The sequence below is a fragment of the Plecotus auritus genome (genome assembly GCF_963455305.1).
Source record: "Plecotus auritus genome assembly, chromosome: 3".
In the NCBI taxonomy this organism is placed as follows: Eukaryota; Metazoa; Chordata; class Mammalia; order Chiroptera; family Vespertilionidae; genus Plecotus; species Plecotus auritus.
The window spans coordinates 111,188,756-111,210,535 of record NC_137772.1 but is presented as its reverse complement, the minus strand read 5'-3'; the positions used below and the strand labels follow the sequence as shown (position 1 = coordinate 111,210,535).

Here is a 21,780-nt window from a genome sequence, read left to right as displayed (position 1 = left end):
ATAAAAACGTAAAAGAAATAATGACAGAAAATTTCCCTAACCTGATGAAGAAAAAAGTCACACAAGTTTAGAAAGCACAGAATCCCAGTCAAGATGAACCAAAACAGACCCACACCAAGACACATCATAAGTAAAAAGGCAAGTGTTAATGACAAAAAGAATCGTAAGGATAGCAAGAGAGACAGTCAGTTACCTACAAGGGAGTTCCCATAAGTCTGTTAGTTACCTACACGGGAATTCACATAAGTCTGGCCTCACTAGAGGCCAGAAGGGAATAAGGTGAAGTATTCAAAGTAAAGAAAAGGAAGAACCTGAAACCAAGACTAATCTATCCAGCAAGGCTACTATTTAAAATTGATGGTGAGTGGCTTCCTGCTGGCCAGCTATGCTGTGGGTAGGCCTCCCATTGCTCTCACAGTGAAGAGTGACTCAGATACATCAAAGCAGCTGAGGTCTGCTGGAAGAGACCATGAGGGCTGGGTCTGGGTCTGGGTCTGCAGAGGGTCTTTGCTAGCTTGCCTTCTCTGAAACTTCAGAAGTTTAGCATACTGCTTGCTTTTCTGAACACTGGATGCTTGAGCTGTGGGGAGAGTGTGAGCCCTGACCAATGTCCTGGGGGCTCAGGTGTGCCAGCTAGAGCAACTCTTCCTCATAGCGCATTGGGAAGATGCCCAGAAGCTTTAGCACTGCCTCAATGAGCAAAACATTGTATCTCTTCTAACAGGCCTTGCCTCTTGGGTGATCTGGCACTTTGGGGTCCTGGGGCTGAAGAAAGCCATGGTCTGGCTTGGCTACTATGGAGGCCCTTGCCAGTCCCCCTTGCTGAGCCCTGATGGAGGAGGCGCTGCGCCTGGCTCCGAGGGCAAGGAAGGGACAGGCAGGAGCCCATCTCAGCTCCTGACTTGTACCTGCAGCCCAAAGAGGAACATGGGGACAAGAGGGTTCGTGGCTCCTTTCCTACTTCAGTCCTTCAAGTGCCTCTTACCAGGTGCTATGTATGCATGTTCATTTCCTATTCTCACAGCCTCAAAACTTTCTCAAATTTGCATCTAAATTGTGGGTCTCTAGAGAACTTCAGTCTGGGCAGGAGTGATTGCTTACTTGGCTCTCTACTGGGGTTTCCTAAACTCCAAGACACATGAGCCAGGAGCCAGATGGGAAGCACAGGGGCAGGTGGGCACAGGAGGGCTATGTGTCTGAAGGGAAGACTACTTAGTCTTGGGGATACGAAGCTGATTCTAGCATGCAGGGGAAGCCAGGGCTACTCTAAGAACCCAAGTTCTGACTCTTTCCAGGGGACCTGATCAGAAAAATATCATTTGTCTTTGGCCCCCCAAGATGCATTCCAGACAGAGTGCTCATTCCTAAATCCATTTTGATTCATCTCATATTCTTGTCTCTAGCTTTGATCTCGACTGTCAAGTGCGCAGAGACAACCCAGAACTGGTAAATAATGATAACAAGTGGATAAATGTTACATTCTAGAGGACTATTGTCATCAACCCAGTTCTGAACCACTAGGGAAAGTGGCTTGGCTTGAGACAGACCATCCACTTGCCTACACGTACTCTGCTTTTATTGTTAAAATAATTACTTTGTTATTGCAATAAAGTATAGTAAGTTATATAAATAAATTAAATAAATAAATAAAATAAAATTGCAGGTGAAATGAAAAGCTTCCCAGACAATAAAAAGACTACCCTAGCTGGTTTGGCTCAGTGGATAGAGTGTCACCCTGTGGACTGAAGGGTCCTGGGTTCGATTCTGGTCAAGGGCACATACTCGGGTTGTGGGCTGGACCCCCAATAGGGGGTGTGCAGGAGGCTGCCGATCAATAATTCTCTCTCATCCTTGATGTTTCTATTTCTCTCCCTCTCCCTTCCTCTCTGAAATCAATACATACATATATATATTAAACTTTGAGAAAAAAAGACTAAAGGAGTTCATTACCACCAAACCATCATTGCAAGAAATGTTAAAGTGACTGCTCTACGAAGAAGAAGAAATAGAGGAACATAGATATAAAAAATAAAAATGGCAATAGAAAGGTACCTATCAACAATAATCTTAAATGTAAATGAATTAAATGCTCAAATCAAAATACACAGAATAGCTAAATGGATAAGAAAACATGACCCATATATATGCTGTCAACAAGAGAGCCACCTCAGAACAAAACACTCACACAGGATGATGGTGAAGGAATGGAAAATTTTATTCCATGCAATTGGAAATGAAAAAATGAAAACAAAATCAGCAATCCAGCAATAACAATACTTATATCTAACAAAAAAGATTTAAAAAAGAAGGCCATAATAAGAGACAAAGAAGATCACTGCATAATACTAAAGGGATTGATCCAACATGAAGATATAACCCTAGTAATACATATATACACCCAAAATAGGAGCACCTAAATATGTAGAAATCTCTTGGAGGACAATGAAATATTGACAGCAATACAATCATGATAGGGGACTTTAACAGCCCACTGACATCACTGGATAAATCTTCCAGATAAAATTCAACAAGGAAACAGCAATATTAAACAACACACTAGATAAGATGGATTTAATTGGTATTTACAGAACATTTCATCCCAAAGCAAGAGAATATACATTTTCCTCAAGTGCACATGTAACTTTCTCCAAGACAGACCACATATTAGACAACAAAATAAATCTTAACTTCAAGAAGACTGAACTCATACCAATCAAGCATCTTGTCAGATCACAAGGGCATGAAACTAGAAATCAACTACAATAAAAACACTCAAAAACAGTCAAACACATGGAGATTAAAGAGCATGTTATTAAACAACTAGAGGCCCGGTGCACGAAATTCATGCATGGGGGGGGGTGGTATCTCTCAGCCCAGCCTGCACCCTCTCCAATCTGGAACCCCTTGAGGGATGTCCGACTGCCCGTTGTGGAATCGGGCCTAAATAGGCAGTCGGACATACCTCTCACAATCCAGGACTGCTGGCTCCCAACTGCTCACCTGCCTGCCTGCCTGATTGCCCCTAACAACTTCTGCCTGCCAGCCTGATCACCCCCTAACCACTCTCCTGCCAGCCTGATTGATGCCTAACTGCTCCCCTGCTGCCTGATTGCCCCTAACTGCCCTCCCCTGCAGGCCTTGTCCTCCCCCAACTGCCCTCCCCTGCAGGCCTGGTCCCCCCCCAACTACCCTCCCCTGCAGGCCTTGTCCCTCCCAACTGCCCTCTGCTGCAGGCCTGGTCGCTCCCAACTACCCTCCCCTACAGGCCCGGTCACCCCTAACTGCCCTCCCCTGCAGGCCTGGTTGCCTCTAACTGCCCTTCCCTGCAGGTCTTATCCCTTCCAACTGCCCTCCCCTGCAGGCCTGGTTCTCCCCAACTGCCCTCCCCTGCAGGCCTGATCGCCTCCAACTGCCCTCCTCTGCCAGCCCGGTCACCACTAATTGCCCTCCCGTGCAGGCCTGATCACCCCCAACTGCCCTTCCTTGCAGGCCTGGTCCCTACCAACTGCCCTCCCCTGCTGGCCTGATCACCCACAACTGCCCTCCCCTGCTGGCCATCTTGTGGCGGCCATCTTGTGTCCACATAGGGGCAGCCATTGACCACATGGGGGTGTCCATCTTGTGTGTTGGAGTGATGGTCGATTTGCATATTACCTCTTTATTATATAGGACTAGAGGCCCAGTGCACAAATTCGTGCACAGGTGGGGTCCCTCAGACTGGCTGGCAATCACGGCCTATCAAGGGGCTGGCCAACTGGGGGGAGGGACTGCGGGAGGTTGGCTGGCCAGCCACGGGGAGGCAGAGGTTTAACAATGAGATCAAGAAAAAAATTTTAAAAACTACCTGGAAACAAAAGGAAATGAACACACAATAAACCAAAGTCTATGGGACACAATGAAAGCAGTCTTGAGAGGGAAGTTCATAGCATTACAGGCCTATCTCAGTAAGCTAGAAAAATGTCACTTAAATAATATAATCCTACAACTAAAAGAATTAGAAAGAGAACAAGAAAAGACAAAAGTAGAAGGAAGGAAATAATAAAGATAACAGTAGAAATAAATGACATAAAAACTAAAATAAAATACAAAAGCTCAATGAAACCAAGAGCTGATTCTTTGAAAATATAAGTAAGATAGATGAACTACTAGCCAGACTCATAAAGAAACAGAGAGGACCCAAATAAATAAAAGCAGAAATGAAAGAGATGAAGTAGCCAAAACCGGTGTGGCTCAGTGGATAGAGCGTCAGCCTGTGGACTGAAAGGTCCCAGGTTCGATTCCGGTCAAGGGCACGTAACTTGGTTGTGGGCACATCCCCAGTAGGGGGTGTGCAAGAGGCAGCTGATCGATGTTTCTCTCTCATCGATGTTTCTAACTCTCTATCCCTCTTCCTTCCTCTCTGTAAAAAGTCAATAAAATATATTTTTTTAAAAAAAGAAAGAGATGAAGTAATGACTGACATCACAGAAATACAAAGTATTGTAAGAAAATATTATGAACAAATTGAACAACCTGTGCAAGATGGACAAATTCCTAGAAATATACAATATTCCAAAACTAAATGAAAAGAATTTTAAAAAAACTGAATAGACCAATAACAATAAAGAAGCAGTGATTAAAAAAAAAAATCGAACTAAAAATAAAGGCCTAGACCAGATCGCTTCACAGGCAAATTTTTCCAAACAGTCAAAAAAGAACTAACACCTAACCTCCTCAAACATTTCAAAAGATTCCAGAGGCGGGAAGACTTCCAAGCTCTGTTCACAAAGTTAGCATTCTCGTAATTCCAAAACCAGATAAAGGCACTACAAAGGTAGAAAACTACAGGCCAATATCCCTAATGAACACAGATGGTAAAAACTTAAAAAAATACTATCAAATAAATCCACATACACCATGACCAAGTGGGATTTATTTCAGGGACGCTAGGCTGGTAGAACATTTGCCAATCACTAAATGTGATATATCACATAGACAAGATGAAGGATAAAAATCACATGATCATATCAAGAGACACAGAAAAAGCATTGACAAAATCCAGCACACATTTATCATAAAACCTCCAAAGTGAAAATAGAGGGATCATACCTAAATATGATAAAGGCCATATATGACGAACCTACAGCCAAATTCAGACTCAATGGGCAAAAACTAAAAGTGTTTCCCTTGATATCATAAACAAGACAGGGATGTCCACTTTTACTACTCTTATTCAACATAGTACTGGAAGTCCTAGCCACAGGGATCAGACAAAAAGAAAACAGAAAAGGCATACAAATTAAAAAGGAAGAAGTAAAACTGCCATTATTCACAGACATGATATTGTACATAGAAAACCCTAAAGACTCCACCACAAACTACTAGATTTAACAAATGAATTTGGCAAAGCAGCAGGGTACAAAATTAACATTCAGGAATTAATGTCATTATTGTACACCAATAATGAACTATAAGAAAGAGAAACTAAAAAAAAAAAAAAACCCATTTATCATTGCAACAAAAATAATACAAGATAACTATGAATAAACTTAACTAACAAAGTAAAAGACCTATACTCAGAAAAGTATAGGACACTGAAAAAAGAAACAGAGGAAGATACAAAAAAGTGGAAGCATTTACCGTGTTCATGGATTGGAAGAATTAACATCATTAAAATGTCCCTATTACCCAAAGCAATCTATAGACACAACACAATCCCTATTAATAGCAACAGCAGCCTGGCCAGGTATGGCTCAGTGATTGAGCATCAACCTATAAACCAGGAGGTCATGATTCGATTCCCAGTCACAGCACATGTCCGGGTTGTGGACTCAGTCCCTAGTGGGGGGAGTGCAGGAGGCAGCCAATCAATGATTCTCTCTTATCATTGATGTTTCTATCTCTCTCTCCCTCTCCCTTCCTCTCTGAAATCAATAAAAATATATTTTTGAAATTATCAACAGCATATTTCACAGACCTAGGACAAATATTCCAAATATTCATATGGAACCAAAAAAGACCACAATTGCCACAGTAATCTTCGGAAAGAAGAACAAAGTTGGAGGGATCACAATACCAGATAAACAAGGCCACAGTAATCAAAACAGCCTGGTAATGGCACAAGAACAGGAATATAGATCGATGGAACAGAACTGAGACTCCAGAAATTGACTCTCGTGATTATGGTCATTAATACTTGACAAAGGAAGCAAGAGCATACACTGGAGTACAGACAGTCTCTTCAATAAATGGTGATGGGAATATTGTACAGGCCCATGCAAAAAAATGAAACTAGACCACCAACTTATATCATGCACAAGAATAAGCTCAAAATGGATAAAAGACTTAGGTATAAGTCACTAAACCATAAAAGTCCTAGAAGAAACCATAGGCATTAAAATCTCAGACATCTCATGTAGCAGTATTTTCACTGATGCATCTCCTAGGGCAAGAGAGCCAAAAGAAAATATAAACAAACTAGAGGCCTGGTGCATGAAACTCATGTGTGAGTGTGTGTGTGTGTGTGTGTGTGTCCCTCAGCCCAGCCTGCACGTCTCCAATCTGGGACCCTTCAAGGGATTCCCGATTGCCTGTGTAGGCCCGATCAGGCCTACACGGGCAGTCGGACATCCCTCTCACAATCCAGGACTGCTGGCTCCCAACCGCTTGCCTGCCTGCCTGCCTGATTGCCCCTAACTGTTTCTGCACACTCTCCTGCCAGCCTGATCGACGCCTAACTACTCCTCTGCCGGCCCGATTGCCCCTAACAGCCTTCCTCTGCCAGCCTGGTCAGCCCTAATTATCCTCCCCTGCAGGCCTGGTTCCCCCCAACTGCCTTCCCCTGCAGGCCTGGTCTGTTCTCCCCTGCAGGCCTGGTTCCCCCCAACTACCCTCCCCTGCAGGCCTGGTCACACCCAACTACCGTCCCTTGCAGGCCTTGTCCCCCGCAACTGCCCTCCCCTGCAGGCATTGTCCTCCCCAACTGCCCTCACCTGCAGGCCTGGTCGCCCCCCACTGCCCTCCCCTGCTGGCCCGGTCACCCCTAACTTCCCTCCCTTGCCGGCCTGGTCGCCCCTAACTGCCCTTCCCTGCTGGCCCGGTTGCCCCTAACTGTCCTCCCTGCAGGCCTGGTCTCCCCCAACTGCCCTCCCCTGCAGGCCTGGTTGCCCCCAAATGCCCTCCCCTGCCAGCCATCTTGTGTCCACATGGGGGTGGCCATCTTGTGTGTTGGAGTGATGGTCAATTTGCATATTACCTCTTTATTATATAGGATGGGATTATATCAAACTAAATTGCTTCTGCACAGCAACAGAAACGATCAAAAACATGAAAAGGGAACCCACGTATGGGAGAACATATTCACCAAAGGTACAGCTGATGAGTTAATTTTTAAAATATATAAAGAACTCATACAACTCAACAGCAGGAGGACAAACAATCCAATTAAAAAATGGGCAAAGGACCTGAACAGACACTTCTCTAAACAGGACATACAGATGGCCAATAGACAAATGAAAAAAATGCTCAGTGTCACTAATCATCAGAGAGATGCAAATTAAAACTACAATGAGATATCACCTCACACTTGCCAGAATGGCTACCATCAATAAAATCAGCAAACAAGTTCTGGCAAAGTTGTGAAGATAATGGAATCCCAGTGTACTGTTGCTGGGAATGCAGACTGGTACAGCCACTGTACCAGTATGGAGTTTCACTAAAAAATTAAAAATGGAACTGCCGGTTGACCTAGTGATCCCTCTTCTGGGACTATATCCTAAGAATCCCAAAACACCAATGAGAACTAATATCTGCACCCCTATGTTTATAGTAGTGTTATTTACAATAGTTAAGATCTGGAAACAGTCCAAGTGCCCATCCGTGGAGGAGTAGATATAAAAGCTGCAGTACATTTCCACAATGGAATACTATGTGGCTATAGAAAAGAAGGAACTCTTACCCTTGTGACAGCATAGAGGGAACTAGAGATTACACTAAGCAAAATAAGCCATTCAGAAAGAGACAAATATCACATGATCTCACTTATCCTATCTAATGAAAGAGAAACATGCAAATTGACCATACCTCCGCTACACACACAAGCCACGCCCATCAGCCAATCCGGAGCAAGTATGCAAATTTACCCAACCAAGATGGCAGCGGCCACGGAGCTGTAACAAGCAGGAGGCTTGGGTTGTCCCCAGCGATGGAGGAAGCCAAGCTTCCCGCCCACCCTGGCCTCCGCTCAAGGCTACAAAGTTTCAATTATAGAAGATAAATAAATCCCAGATACCAGCTGGCCCTGGCCTCTGCTCAAGGAGGCACTGAAAAAAAAATAGAGGGGCTGGGAGCCTAGATCACCGGGGGGAACGACCAGCCTGAAAACAGCCCTCAAGCCCTCACCCAGGCCACCCCAGGCCCCAAGGGAAGCCCCACCCTGATCCGGGACACTCTTCAGGGCAAACCAGCCGGCCCCCACCCGTGCACCAGGCCTCTATCTATATTAATAAAAGGGTAATATGCTAATTAGACTGGAAGACCTCCCAGGAGACCTTCCGGACATTCTTCTGGACAAAGCCATGGTGACGGGGCCAAGGTAGAGGCAGTAAGAGGCCAAGAGGGGAGGGCAGTTGTGGGTGATCAGGCTGGTGGGGGGCGGGGCCATTGGGGGTAAGCAGACCAGCAGGGGGGCCAGTTGGGAGCGAGCAGGATGTAAGTGGGGGTCAGTTGGAGGTGATCAGGATAGCGGGGGAAACAGTTTGGAGTGAGCAGGCCAGCAGGGGGGCAGTTGGGGGCAAGCAGGCCAGTGGGGAGGGAAGGTGGGGGCAAGCAGGCCAGCAGTGGGGGGCAGTTGGGGGTGAGCAGGCTGGCAGGGGGACCAGTAAGGGTTGACCAGGCAGGCAGGCAGGTGAGCGCTTAGGAGCCAATGGTCTAGGATTGTGAAAGGGTGCAGGCTGGGCTGAGGGGACCCCCCCCCCCCCGTGCACGAATTTCGTGCACCGGGCCTCTAGTACAGTATATGTCTAATGATCAAAATAAACTGATGAACAAAATAGGTCCAGAGGCATGGATGCATAGAACAGACTGACAGATCTCACAGGGGAGGTGGAGGGGAGGGCAGGAAGAGATAAAACAAAGAACATATATGTGTGTAGATGTACCACAGTTTTTTAATCCACTCATCTGCTGATGGGCACTTAGGCTGTTTCCAAATCTTAGCTATGGTGAATTGTGCCGCTATGAACATATGGGTGCATATGTCCTTTCTAATTAGTGTTTCTAGTTTCTTGGGATATATTTCTAGAAGTGGGATCACTGGGTCAAATGGGAGTTCCATTTTTAGTTTTTTAAGGAAACTCCATACTGTTCTCCACAGTGGCTGCACCAGTCTGCATTCCCACCAGCAGTGCACAAGGGTTCCTTTTTCTCCGCATCCTTGCCAGCACTTGTCGTTTGTTGATAATAGCCATTCTGACAGGTGCAAGATGGTACCACTTTGTCATTTTGATTTGCATCTCTCAGATGATTAGTGACTTTGAGCAGGTTTTCACATGTCTCTTGGCCTTTCTTCTGTCTTCTTTAGAAAATTATCTATTTAGGTCCGTTGCCCATTTTTTGATTGGGTTGTTTATCTTCCTTTTGTTAAGTTGTATGAGTTCCCTGTAAACGTTGGAGATTAAACACTTACCAGTGATAACATTGGCAAATATGTTCTCCCATGCAGTGGGCTTTCTTGTTGGAATACTACACTATGGTAAAAAAGGAGTTCTTACCATTTACAATAGCATGGATGGAACTGGAGAGCATTATGCTAAGTGAAATAAGCCAGTCAGAGAAAGATAAATATCACATGATCTCACTCATTTATGGAATATAATGAACAACATAAACTGATGAACAAAAACAGAGCCAGAGACACAGAAACATCGATCAGACCATCAAACCTCAGAGGGAAGGTAGGGGAGGGTGGGGGTAAGAGGAAGAGATCAACCAAAGGACTTGTATGCATGCATATAAGCCTAACTAATGGACACTGACAAAAGGGGGGTGAGGGCATGAGTGGGGGGGATGGGAGGGTAATGGAGGGATAAGGACACATATGTAATACCTTAATCAATAAAGAAATTTTTAAAAAAGAACATATATGCATAGCTCATGGTTGCTGACAATAGTGTGATGAAGGTCTGGGGTGGGTTGAGTTGGGCAAAGGGGGGTAAAATGGGGGAAATATGTAATACTATCAACAATAAAAAATAATAATAAATTAAAAATATGTATTTGATTTTTCAAAAGTCAAAAGAAAGTGAACAAAAGCAGGTGGTATCAATCTGAAAATAGTACATATACATCCAGTTATGTGAGAAATTACATTACTACAATTAAAAGATGAAGAAGGTAGAAGGTGTTCCTTCCTTTCCATTACATATATTTTAAAAAGTTATACATCAGCCTGTCCATTTGCTGATAAGACTATAAAATTATATAAAAGTACTTTCCTGTAATGTCTTATCAGTTTGGGGTATTGAAGTCATGGTAGCTTCAAAATTCTGTAGGCACATTAATTCCCTGTATTGACACCCCCATCTTCGCATTTAAAATACCTATATTAATAAAAGGGTAATATGCTAATTAGACTGGAAGACCTCCCAGGAGACCTGACTACTAATTCTTGCATTGTATCTTTCCTGACATAGTGTGTTATGAAAGTCAAGGAAACTAAAAAATGCCAAAAATCATAAAAATAGGCAAGATATTGGTAAGTGTAAAGAAATAGATAAAATAGGAGAAACCATATAAAACTCTATGTAATTTACAACTGCTTTAATATTACAGAAATTTTCTTTTAAATATAATTTCAAGACCCCAAACAAACAAACAAACAAACCTCTTAAAAAGTGTTTTATTCCAATGCTCCTGACCAGAGATCTTCGAACTATAGGCCATAGGACAATGTAGCCCACTGTCTGTTTTCAGTTGCTCTGAAAGAGACACACTCACTTACACAATTCTGTAATTACAGAACTGAGTAATTTCCACAGACAGTGTGACCCACAGACCCTGAATACTACCTGGACCTTTACATAAAGTTTGCTATTCCCTGCTTTTGACCAACCAAAGAGCAGAACAAAATTTATGCATATATCTTTAGTATTCTCGCAGCCTGGCACAGACAATCAATCAATGTTTTTATTATATGGACTCTCATGTAATGCCTATTTCACTCAGAATTCTCTTCAGCTATTTAGCATTTTGCTTAAAGTAGTGTTAATATTTTAAGGACAGGTCTTACCACTAAATTACCTTTCATCAATTATAGAAAATTCTGTTGTTCCTTTTCTTTCAGATTCTACCCAATCCTTTAGAGCTCTTAATTCTCAAATCTTTCATTCTAACATGTTTATATCTTAACCAGTCTATTTCCCCCTTTCCTTATGCCTTTTCTCTCTTTAGCAATGTTTTACCTGCAATTTAGCCTAAATTTTGTTCAAATGCCTCCCCCCCCGCCCCATTTAAGGTCCAGTTGGTTCATTTTGTTCACCCACTGTCTCATTCCCCTCTCATGTTTTAAGTCACTGTTTTACATCTTCTGTTATTCTAAGCATTTGGTGTGACATGACTTCTTTTTGATAAATTATGTCATGTGTTTTATAATAATTTTGCACTGGTTTTGTTTGTTTGTTTTTACTAAGAATACTTTATTTGCTGGTTGAAACTGCTAAAAATGTATAGAACAAATACCAATAGAAAATGTACTGTATTTGAATCTCTCTATTCTGTATAAAATGAATGGTGTACAGCATCTGTTAGAAAAATGGCTGCATGGACATTTCTTATTTTATGCCTCTGTTAAAAATAAAAATAAAAATAAAACTTTTTATTCAAGAGTATATAAAATCTAGGAATACATATCCATAGAGGGCTTGTGGATTTTGGCAGATAATGCACTGACTTAATTTCACCTTAGCTTGTCACTATTCTGCTCCTCCATAATTCTGTATCCCCCACAGTAAACCAAATCCATTGAGCTGAAAAACATTCTTCAGCAATTAAAATGAGCTACTTACTCATTGGTTTAATAAAACTGGTTAGCTTTTAAAACATAAAAAGGCAAAATGTTGAAATGATTTTTAAGTAGTACAACAGTAGTAGTCAGCTCTCTCACTGACTTCTTGATGGGGGCAGATCAATAATCATGGTGTCTTCAAATTTTCATTCTAACTGGCTCCAGAATGACATCATCACATCTTCAAAGATGAGCTCAGCATCTTATTCCATTAAGGCCCAAACAGCATGCCTCACTCCAGTTCTCTTTCATGTAGTTCATTCCTGTTCTGTCTTCCCGATTTAAGTCTTCTAATTTTGGCTTGCTTAACCAAGAGATCGGCATTTGGGATTGTGTAAAAAGTCAGGTTCAGAACCATGTTCAGATTCAGGTTTCTGAATCTGCCCTCCCATGGGCCAGCTACTAGTATTCTCCTGCAGGACAGTGGAAGTGAGCTGTGGTGCTGGCAGGGGTCCAGGAGTCTGAATCATGGTGTCAGTCCTATTTAGCCACGTATTATACTGACTTTCATCTTCTATTTGTTTCTTGTGATGTGAGGATTGTCCTTTCTTAATTCTTACTGAAGAGGTTTTGCTGCTATTTCCACTGTTCACAGACATTCTATCATCTTCACCTCTGGTGACTAACACATTTCTAATACTATAAGAGATTAGTAGAAGCCATACATCTTTCCTCCTTTCCATCATCTACTCTGTAAGGATTTTTTTCTAGGTATGAATGAACAGTCCTTTTGTCCTGTCGAAAAAAATTTAGAAGAAATTCTCTTAGTACTTCCAGCAAAGCCAGATTAGGAGGTGGACATTCTGTCCTTCCTGATTTTGGTATTTAAAGGCAAATTCTATGCCATTCCTATGAAGTGTGGCAACTGATTCTTGTGTCTTGATTTGATCCAGTCCAAATGCAAGAGCAAAGTGACATGACAATTCTTTAATGCCACTGACATAGGGAGATGTACTAGTAGCTTGGGACCTTGCTCTTGAACAAGTTCATTAAACAACTGCTCTAAATTGAGAATGAGGGTCTTGGCATACTGAATTTTATCAGTCTGCCTGGTTTTCCTTCGTAATATCACCATATTCATTGTAATACTTCATGTAGTGTTTCCTTCGTAATATCACCATATTCATTGTAATACTTCATGTAGTGTTTAAAGATGCCTGCAGCTGCATGCATGTCAACAATATCATAAATTATGTTTGTTGAAACAACAAGTAGATTTCCTTATTTTATGTAAGGACTCAATTTTATTTGTTTCATCTTCTTCATCCCCTCTATGCTCTGGTTCTCCTCATCCTGTTCAATGAAAACATGAGCCATCACAAAACTGAGGAGCTCAGACTGCAGACCAGTATCTGGATTAATCCCCAAAGGCTGAAGGGCCTCCCTGCCACCTGCCATTAATTGGTGGGTAAAATTCATCAAAAGATCACAGAGTAACATGAAAGCTTTCAAGAAAGAAAAAAACAACACACAGCATCATAATGAGATTCCCATTTGAACTGTTCTTTCCTCTCCTCTTTGCTAATGTTTCTTCTGCTTGTGGGTCATGACTGCTAAAAACTTTTTTTGTGAAGGATTCTCCAGCTCCATAGCAACAGGCAATGTGCTAAGTCCATCAAGGGGTAAACATTTTCATAGTCTTCATCACAAAGAGCTTTACTTCTATGAAATATGAGAGTAACCAATGAAATAGCTTCCACAACAACATCATATTCCTTATCAAGTGTCATTGATACAATGCAATCCTTGAATTGGTTTATGAATAGCTCCAATTTGGGGAATAATTCTCTATTGGCATAAAGACTCTAGCAAAAATTCAACCTGACTTCTCCTTGCCTGTCATGGAGAGTTCAACCAACATATTTTAGGTAACTGTCATTTAGGAAGGCATCACTATACATTTTCTTCCATACAAGAGTTTCTTCAAAACAAATGGCTCTAATCTCAGTCATAGCATTACAGTATTTATGAATAAATATACCCTTAAAAAGAGAGTTCATCATATTTTCGACTTCATCCTGATTTTCTTGTACACATCAAAAGTATGTTTCCCCCATAATACCTATCACAGTACATAGGTCTCTTTGCATTTCTGAAGTAGTAACTCTAACCTTTCATTGGCTCTTTCCCCAATCATTTTATTTCTTTCAGCTTCATACTGTCTCTGAGTATTATCCAGATGAATTCTGAGGTATAAGGCAACATTCACCAAAGCAATCATGAGCTTCACAGCAGCAAGGGTGCTTATATGCCTAAAAACTCTGATCTGAGAGTCTGACAAACCAGTCAAAAGGGAGATTACTGGGTCCATCATATATACATCATAACTTATGCTATACTAATACTGTCAAATCAGGATTCTGGTAAATTCACAAATTTTTTCCCAGTGAGGTCGAGGCATGGTAAAGAGATAATCACCCCTGTCCTCATCAAATTCTTCAGTAATTTTTCTGATGATTTCTGCATTCTACATATTTCAAAACATGTCTATTCTCACAGTACTTCAACATTCTAAACACTGGGTAAAAAAGTTGATGACCTAGCTGGTTTGGCTCAGTGGATAGAGCATTGGCCTGAGGACCAAAGGGTCCCGGGTTCAATTCCAGTCAAGGGCACCATACATCAGTTGCAGACCCTGGTCAGGGCATGTGTAGGAGGCAACCAATAGATGTGTTTCTCTCACACTGATATTTCTCTCTATGTTTCCCTCTCTTCCACTCTCAATGGAAAAATATCCTCAGGTGAGGATTAGAAAAAAAAAAAGTTGATTAAATTCAGAAGTGCAATGTCTCTGTCTTGTTTATATGATTTAATCCAGTTATCCACCAGTATTGCATTGCACTGCACTTTCCCCATTTCACTACTTCAAATAATGTGACAGACTCCCCTTCGTCATTCTGTTGCGGGTGCCCATTTTTACATGGCTTCAATTCTAACTCCAGCTTCAATTCGACTGTTCTTTCCTGGAAATTTTCGAGGTTTCTTATTTGTAGATGGAAGCTGGCCGGGATAATGCCTTTTTCTTTTTCCTTTGACTTCTGTTTCTTCAAGTTCACTGCCAGCATCAGAATGAGCAGTAGTTTCATTTGTTGAACCTGTAACACTGGTAACTCTGAAGTAATCATTGTGGAGAGGTATTTTCACAATGGAGGGAAAGAATGAAGCGCTGTACAACTCAAAACTTGAGAAATAACCTCAAAGGCAATCCTCAGCTACCTATTCAGGCGCTGCCATTGACATAGTTACACCTCAAAAGTCTTCGGTGTGTTAGTCCTGTGTTATTCCAGTTGCCAGGGTTTAGAAGAAGGGGAGGTCCTTCAAGACAGCTGCAATCCTAACTCACCATCTGGTAGCATTTCCCACATGCCAGTGGCACAGGTCTGCTGATAGGCTCAGAAAGGGGAAGAAATTGGGGGCCACTGCGGGAAAATGCACTAACTCTTTCCAATGGGGACTACTCATCAATAATTTTGCACTGTTAACAGAGAGAGAAGTTTATGGGAAACCCTCAAAACCTGGAATGAGAATGCCTCTACAGAGTTCTGCATTTGCTGCTGTCAGGTGCTACAGGAAATAGTGCAGGATAAAAACTATTTTTTTTAAATATATTTTATTGATTTTTTTACAGAGAGGAAGGGAGAAGGATAGAGTGTTAGAAACATCGATGAGAGAGAAGCATCAATCAGCTGCCTCCTGCACACTGCCTACTGGGGATGTGCCTGCAACCAAGGTACATGCCCTTGACCGGAATCGAACCCGGGATCCTTCAGTCCCCAGGCCGAGGCTCTATCTACTGAGCCAAACCGGCTAGGGCTAAAAACTATTTTTTTTATGTTACATATTCTTAGGGAATATTTTCCCCATTTCCAAAGCCCAAGCAAAAACGAATTTCCTTCTGAGCCAGTGAATGGATTGCTTCAGTCTACCTCTTCAATGGGAGTATTACCCTCTGAAGGAACCAGATTGATGAGAGTGCCCAGCCTCACAAAGGGCCTAATGCCTCACTTTGCTGCACCCATGTGGGTTATTTAAACCCACAAAGAGCAAATGCCCCCAGGACAGGCCTAACATCAACTCAATGGCCAATTGTACTGTTTTTTATATCACTTTCATATTTACCTGCAGATATTTCTCTTACATTCTTATAAAATCATGGTACTGGAGAATCAAGAGCTCTGATGACTCCAGTAGTTTGGTACTAGGATTTTTTATTACATAAAATTTTTACATGTTTTATTCAATATTTTAGAGTTTTTTTTTTATATCAACATGATTTTAAGGTTATTTGTTCCACCATATTACCAAAACTGAAAATGAAACTGTAACATTACAAATAATTATTCTTTGTTCAAAGTCAACCATTAGGACCACCATTTGCTTTTTTTTTTTTAATTGATTAATTTGAGAGAGAGGAAAGTGGGGGAACACATGGATTTGTTTTTCCACTATTTATGCATTCATTGGTTAATTTCTATATGTGCCCCGATCGGGGATTGAACCTGCAACCTTGACATATCAGGATGATATTCTAACCAACTGAACTACCTAGCCAGGGCCCAATTTGCTATTTTTGACCAATCAGCTCCTATTCCCCCAAATTTTGCTTCATCCCTCCCTCTCGGCCCATGTTTGACTAGTTGACTCTAATAAAGGTGAAGAATGTAGTTCAGACTTAAATAAACCAATAGACTTCCATCCCTGGCCCAGGGATAGAAGGTGAGTCCAGTCAGAACAAAGCACAGGACTGTTTTGAATAGAAAACAAGAAGGTCCATGGGGCTTTCCTATAGAGCAGGAAAGATATAAAAATGCTGCTAGCCAAGGAACTAATGGGAAGGGCTAAACCAGCTGTGGGCAAACTACGGCCTGTGGGCCGGATCCGGCTGTTCTATCCAGTTCTCTTGCTCTCCCCTCCACTCCTTTACTTTGAATTTATATTAGTTCACACAAACACTCCATCCATGCTTTTGTTCCGGCCCTCCGGTCCAGTTTAAGAACACATTGTGGCCCTCGAGTCAAAAAGTTTGCCCACCCCTGGGCTAAACAGACCAACCACAATGGGAAGAAGTGTGACCTGTGACCAACACTGAGCTAATACTGAGGAAGTAATGCTGAGCCCAGGAGGGCTAGATCCTAGTCCCAAACCACTGAAGTCACCAGAGCTTCTGATTTTCTAGTACCGTGATTTTTCAGTTCCATGAGCCAATACATTTTCTTCCTTACCTAAGACACTTTGAGCTGGGTTTGTCAACTGAAAGCATTCTTAGTGACATGGAAATTCACCAGTGTTCAAATTCAAAGTTCAATAATGAAAACAAAATTGTACTTACCTGGATAACCAATTCCTTTGGTATTTGTATAAGGAACCCCAGAAGAACTAGGACTATAAACAGGATTCATGACTTTGAGAACTAAAAAAGAAAAAGAAAGGTTTAGTCGAACACTATTGTTCTCAGTTTTTCCTCCAGCATCAATCTCAAAAAAAGCAGGTAACAAGAGTCCTTCCTCTCCTTTACATAAGTAAGACATCTCATTCTGCTGCCAAACAACAGTAAACAGAAAAGCAACAGCAATGTCCGAAGGGACCCACCAGGACACTGTGAACTTTCCTTTACAACTGCTTTCAGAGCATCAGAAGCTAAGAAAAAAAAAGTGGTGTTCTCTACCTCCCTGCTTAAAACAGTGGGGAAAAAAAACCTGTAAATAACCTAAATGTCCTCATAAAGAAAAGCATAGTAAGTAAAACAGATCTAACCACAACATGAAATATCGGTTTAGTTGCTTTTAAAAATGTTAAGTGAAGAAATACCTGGTGGGGGAGGGGAAGATGGCAGCTGGCAGGACAGAGGTGAAGGAGAGGGTGTGAGTGAGGGGGTGAAAGGAGAGAGTGTGGATGAGTGTGGATGTGTGTGGTGTGTGTGTGAGTGAGTGAGGGACAGTTAAATCCAACAGGAACATCAGAGGCTGGCAGACCAGGCTCTCCTGGACAGGGAGCACCTACAACTGCTGCGGGTACTCCCCAGGCTGCAGGGCTTGGGCACGGAGCCCACACCATGCGAAAGTCCACTTCTAGGAATTCAGCACCACCACCCAGACTGACCTTGGAAACTGCCCGTGGCCCTGCAGCCACACCAGCCAAAATTCTGCTGCCCTGCCCACAGACCTGCAGACCCTAGGAAGTCCACCTCCAAGGGTGCACAGGTCCCGCAGCAGTAAGTGCAACTTCCCTCTTCCTGGATGCTGACCTCCTGACACCTCAGTTGCGCCTTCCCAGCACGCAGGCCTCCTGCCCCAACAGGCCGCTCTAGGGTGCCTCTGTGAGCCCCTGCTGGACGTGCTCGTATCCAAACAAGGGCGCAAGGCCCCAGCAGTACAAATTCGGACTTCCCCCTTCCCAGCTGCCTGCCCACAAACACCAAGGTTGCGTGGCTTCAGCACGAGGGCCCCTCTGTGTACGCCGCCTTAGCAAATGGCCCCCCGGGTGCCTCTGTGAGCCTCTGCTGGGCATGCGCGAATCCAACCAAGGGCACAAGGATCCGGCAGCAAAAAATGAGTCTTCCCGGTCCACAGCTGCCGACCGCCAGACACCACAGTCGTGCCTTTCCAGCGCACAGACCTCCTGAGCCCTGCCACCCGAACAGGCGGCTCCTGGGTGCCTCTGTGAGGCCCCGCTGGGCACGCATGAATCCAACCAAGGGCGCAAGGCAGCAAAAATTGGGACTTCCCCTTCCTGGGCTGCTGACCTCAGAACACCACAGTTGCGTCTTTCCAGCACTCAGGCTACTGAGCCCGCTGCCCCTAGCAGTGGCTCCTGGGTGCCTCCTTGAGCCCCTGCTGGGAGCGCTCCTATCCAAACAAGGGCACGAGGACCCAGCAGTAGAAATTCGGACTTCCCCCTTCCCAGATGCCTGCCCACAGACACTGCGGTCGCATGGTTCCAGCACATGGGCCCCCTGAGTCCGCTGCCCTGGCTGGGGACTCCCGGGTGCCTCTGTGAGCCACCACTAGGCACACTCAAATCCAACCAAGGGCGCAAGGCCCCATCAGCAGAAACTTGGACTTCCCCCTACTTAGCTGCCGACCTCTGGTCATCGCAGTTGCACCAATCCAATGCACAAGCACCCTGAGCCCACAGCCCCAGCAGGCAGCCCCCAATGCCTCTCTGGGCCACCGTAAGGCACAAACCCTGGCTGCCAGCATCCAGTCCATGCAGTAGCGCCACTCCAGTACACGGGCCCCCTGAGCCCACTGCCCTAGCAGACAGCTCTTGGGCACCTCTGTAAGCAGCCGCTGGGCACACGTATCCACCCAAGGGCAGAAACTGAGACTTCTCCCTCCAAAAGGCCGGTGGCAGACCACAATCACTCCAATCCAGAGTGTGGGCCCCATGAGCACACACTCCAGGCAGACGGTTCCTGGGGCCCTCTGTGAGCTTCCACTGGGCATGTGCCTCTCCAACCAAGGGTACACAGCTCCCTCAGCAGGATCCATGACAATCCCCTCCCCATTGCCTACAACTGGATACCTTGGTGAGTTACAGAGAGCTTGCCTCCTTGGACAAGGTCATATTGTTTCAGACACAGACTCCGAGATTCCCACATCCCCAGCTGCTGGCTCCTGAACCCCCGCATGATTCAGAGAGGGAATCACTTTGGCCAGAGTACCACTGTCACGAGCTCCGGGACCCTCGTAGTGAGTTGCAGAATGACGCTAATCCAGAAAGAGTCACACAACACCGGCCAAAGTCACAGTACCAGAGTCACAGGCCCCGAGACTCCTTCTTACCAGGTCGTGGACTCTGGGAACCCAAAATGAGCACATATCAGTGACACATCAGGTAACCTTTTCCACAAGAGCTGGAACCACGATCACATCCAAAACAGCTTGCACAACGAATCTGGGGGTGAGTCATATTGCCAATCTGTGATGAGAATTCTTCCGAGAATAAGAAACTAACATTCAAGATCCAACTCCATCAAGAGAACCCAAATAACTCAAGTAGAGGGCTCGGCTAGATAACCAAGCTGAGGATAACTGAGAGAATGCACCACTAGGCCCGAAAAATCACCAACTACATAGCAACACCCCCAAAAGAACCTGGGTAGCGAAGCAGTTGGATCTAAAACATAGAAACAATTAAAACATTACAGCAAAAAATGGGGAGACAAAAATAACAATCCCGAAAGGAAAGAAAAAGAAGAAACACCAGCAAGGGAATTAAATGAAATGGAGGCAAGTAACAGGTCAAAAAATAATTCAGAGTATTGGTTATAAGAATGCAAAAACGGCTGGATGACAAATACACACAACTCAATGAGAATTATAAGGAGCAGAATGAGAATGTCACCAAGATGAAAAGGAACCAAGAGAAAATGAAGAATGACCTAGCTACAATAAAGAACACAATGGAAGGCTTAAACAGTAGACTAGAAGAGGCTGAGGACCACATCAGTAAACTAGAAGACAATGTCAGAACAAACACACACACACACAGCAGGACTGGAAAGAAAACTTAAAACACAAGGAGAGCCTAAGGGAGCTTTGGGGCAACACAAAACGAAACATCATCCACATAATAAGGGTACCAGAAGGAGAGGAAGAGAAGCAAGGAATAGAAAACCCGTTTGAAAAAATAATGACAGAAAACTTACCTGATGTTGGCAAGAATAAAACCACACAAGTCCAAGAAGCACATAGAGTCCCAAAAAAGATAAACCCAAAAAGACCAACACCAAGACACATTGTAATTAAATTGGCAAACACCAACAACAAAGTAAGAATCTTAAAGGCTGCCAGAGAGAGACAGAAAGTTACCTAAAAGGAATCTCCCATAAGAATATCAACTGATTTCTCAACAAAAACACACCAGGCCAGAAGGGAATGGAAATATACAAAGTGATGAAAAGCAAGGGACTGAATTCAAGAATGCTATACCCAGCAAGACTATCATTCAAAATTGAAGGTGGAATCAGAAGCTTCACAGACAAAAAAAAAAGGGCTAAGAGAGTTTATTACCACCAAGCCAGCAATGAAAGAAATGCTAAAGGAACTGCTGTAAAAAGAAGAAATATAAAGGCAAGAAGGAATACAAGCATAAAGATAAAAATGGCGACAAACAAGAACTTATCAATAATAACATTAAACTTATATGGATTAAATGCTCCAATCAAAAGACATAGGGTAGCTGAATGGATAAGAAAACATGACCCATATATTTGCTGTCTACAAGAGACCCACCTCAGAACAAAGGATTCACAAAGATTGACAGTGAAGGGATGGAAGAAAATTTTTCAGGCAAATGGAAATGATAAAAAAGCTGTGGTTGCAATACTTACATCTGACAAAATAGACATCAAAGAAAACGACATAACAAGAGAGAAGGAGGGCCACTTCATAACACTAAAGGAAGCAATTCAATAAGAGGATATAATTCTGGTAAACATATAAGCACCCACTATAGGAGCAATGAAATACATAAAACAACTTCTGGAATATATCAAAGGAGAGATCAACAGCAATACAATCATAGTAGGGGACTGTAATATCCCACAGACATCACTGGATAAATCCTCTAAACAAAAAAAACAGCAAAGAAACAGCAATCCTAAACAACTCACTAGATCAGAAGGACTTAATTAACATCTTCAGAACATTTCACCCCAAAGCTACAGAATATACATTCTTCCCCACTGTACACTGGACATTTTCAAAGATATATTACACAATAGGACACAGGCAAAG

At 43.1% G+C, this 21,780-nt stretch overlaps 1 protein-coding gene across 9 annotated transcripts in view; it reads right to left on the bottom strand.

Annotated features, from left to right (window-relative positions):
- FAM168B (family with sequence similarity 168 member B) overlaps window positions 1–21,780 on the bottom strand; it is a 416,235-nt gene that overhangs the window by 361,911 nt on the left and 32,544 nt on the right. For all 9 annotated transcript variants that reach the window (XM_080661896.1, XM_080661897.1, XM_080661895.1 and 6 more), the window contains exon 2: window positions 17,370–17,450. In XM_080661896.1, coding sequence (XP_080518022.1) covers window positions 17,370–17,439 — 70 coding nt within the window. In that variant the 5' untranslated portion in view covers window positions 17,440–17,450. The remainder of the gene's footprint in view (window positions 1–17,369; window positions 17,451–21,780) is intronic.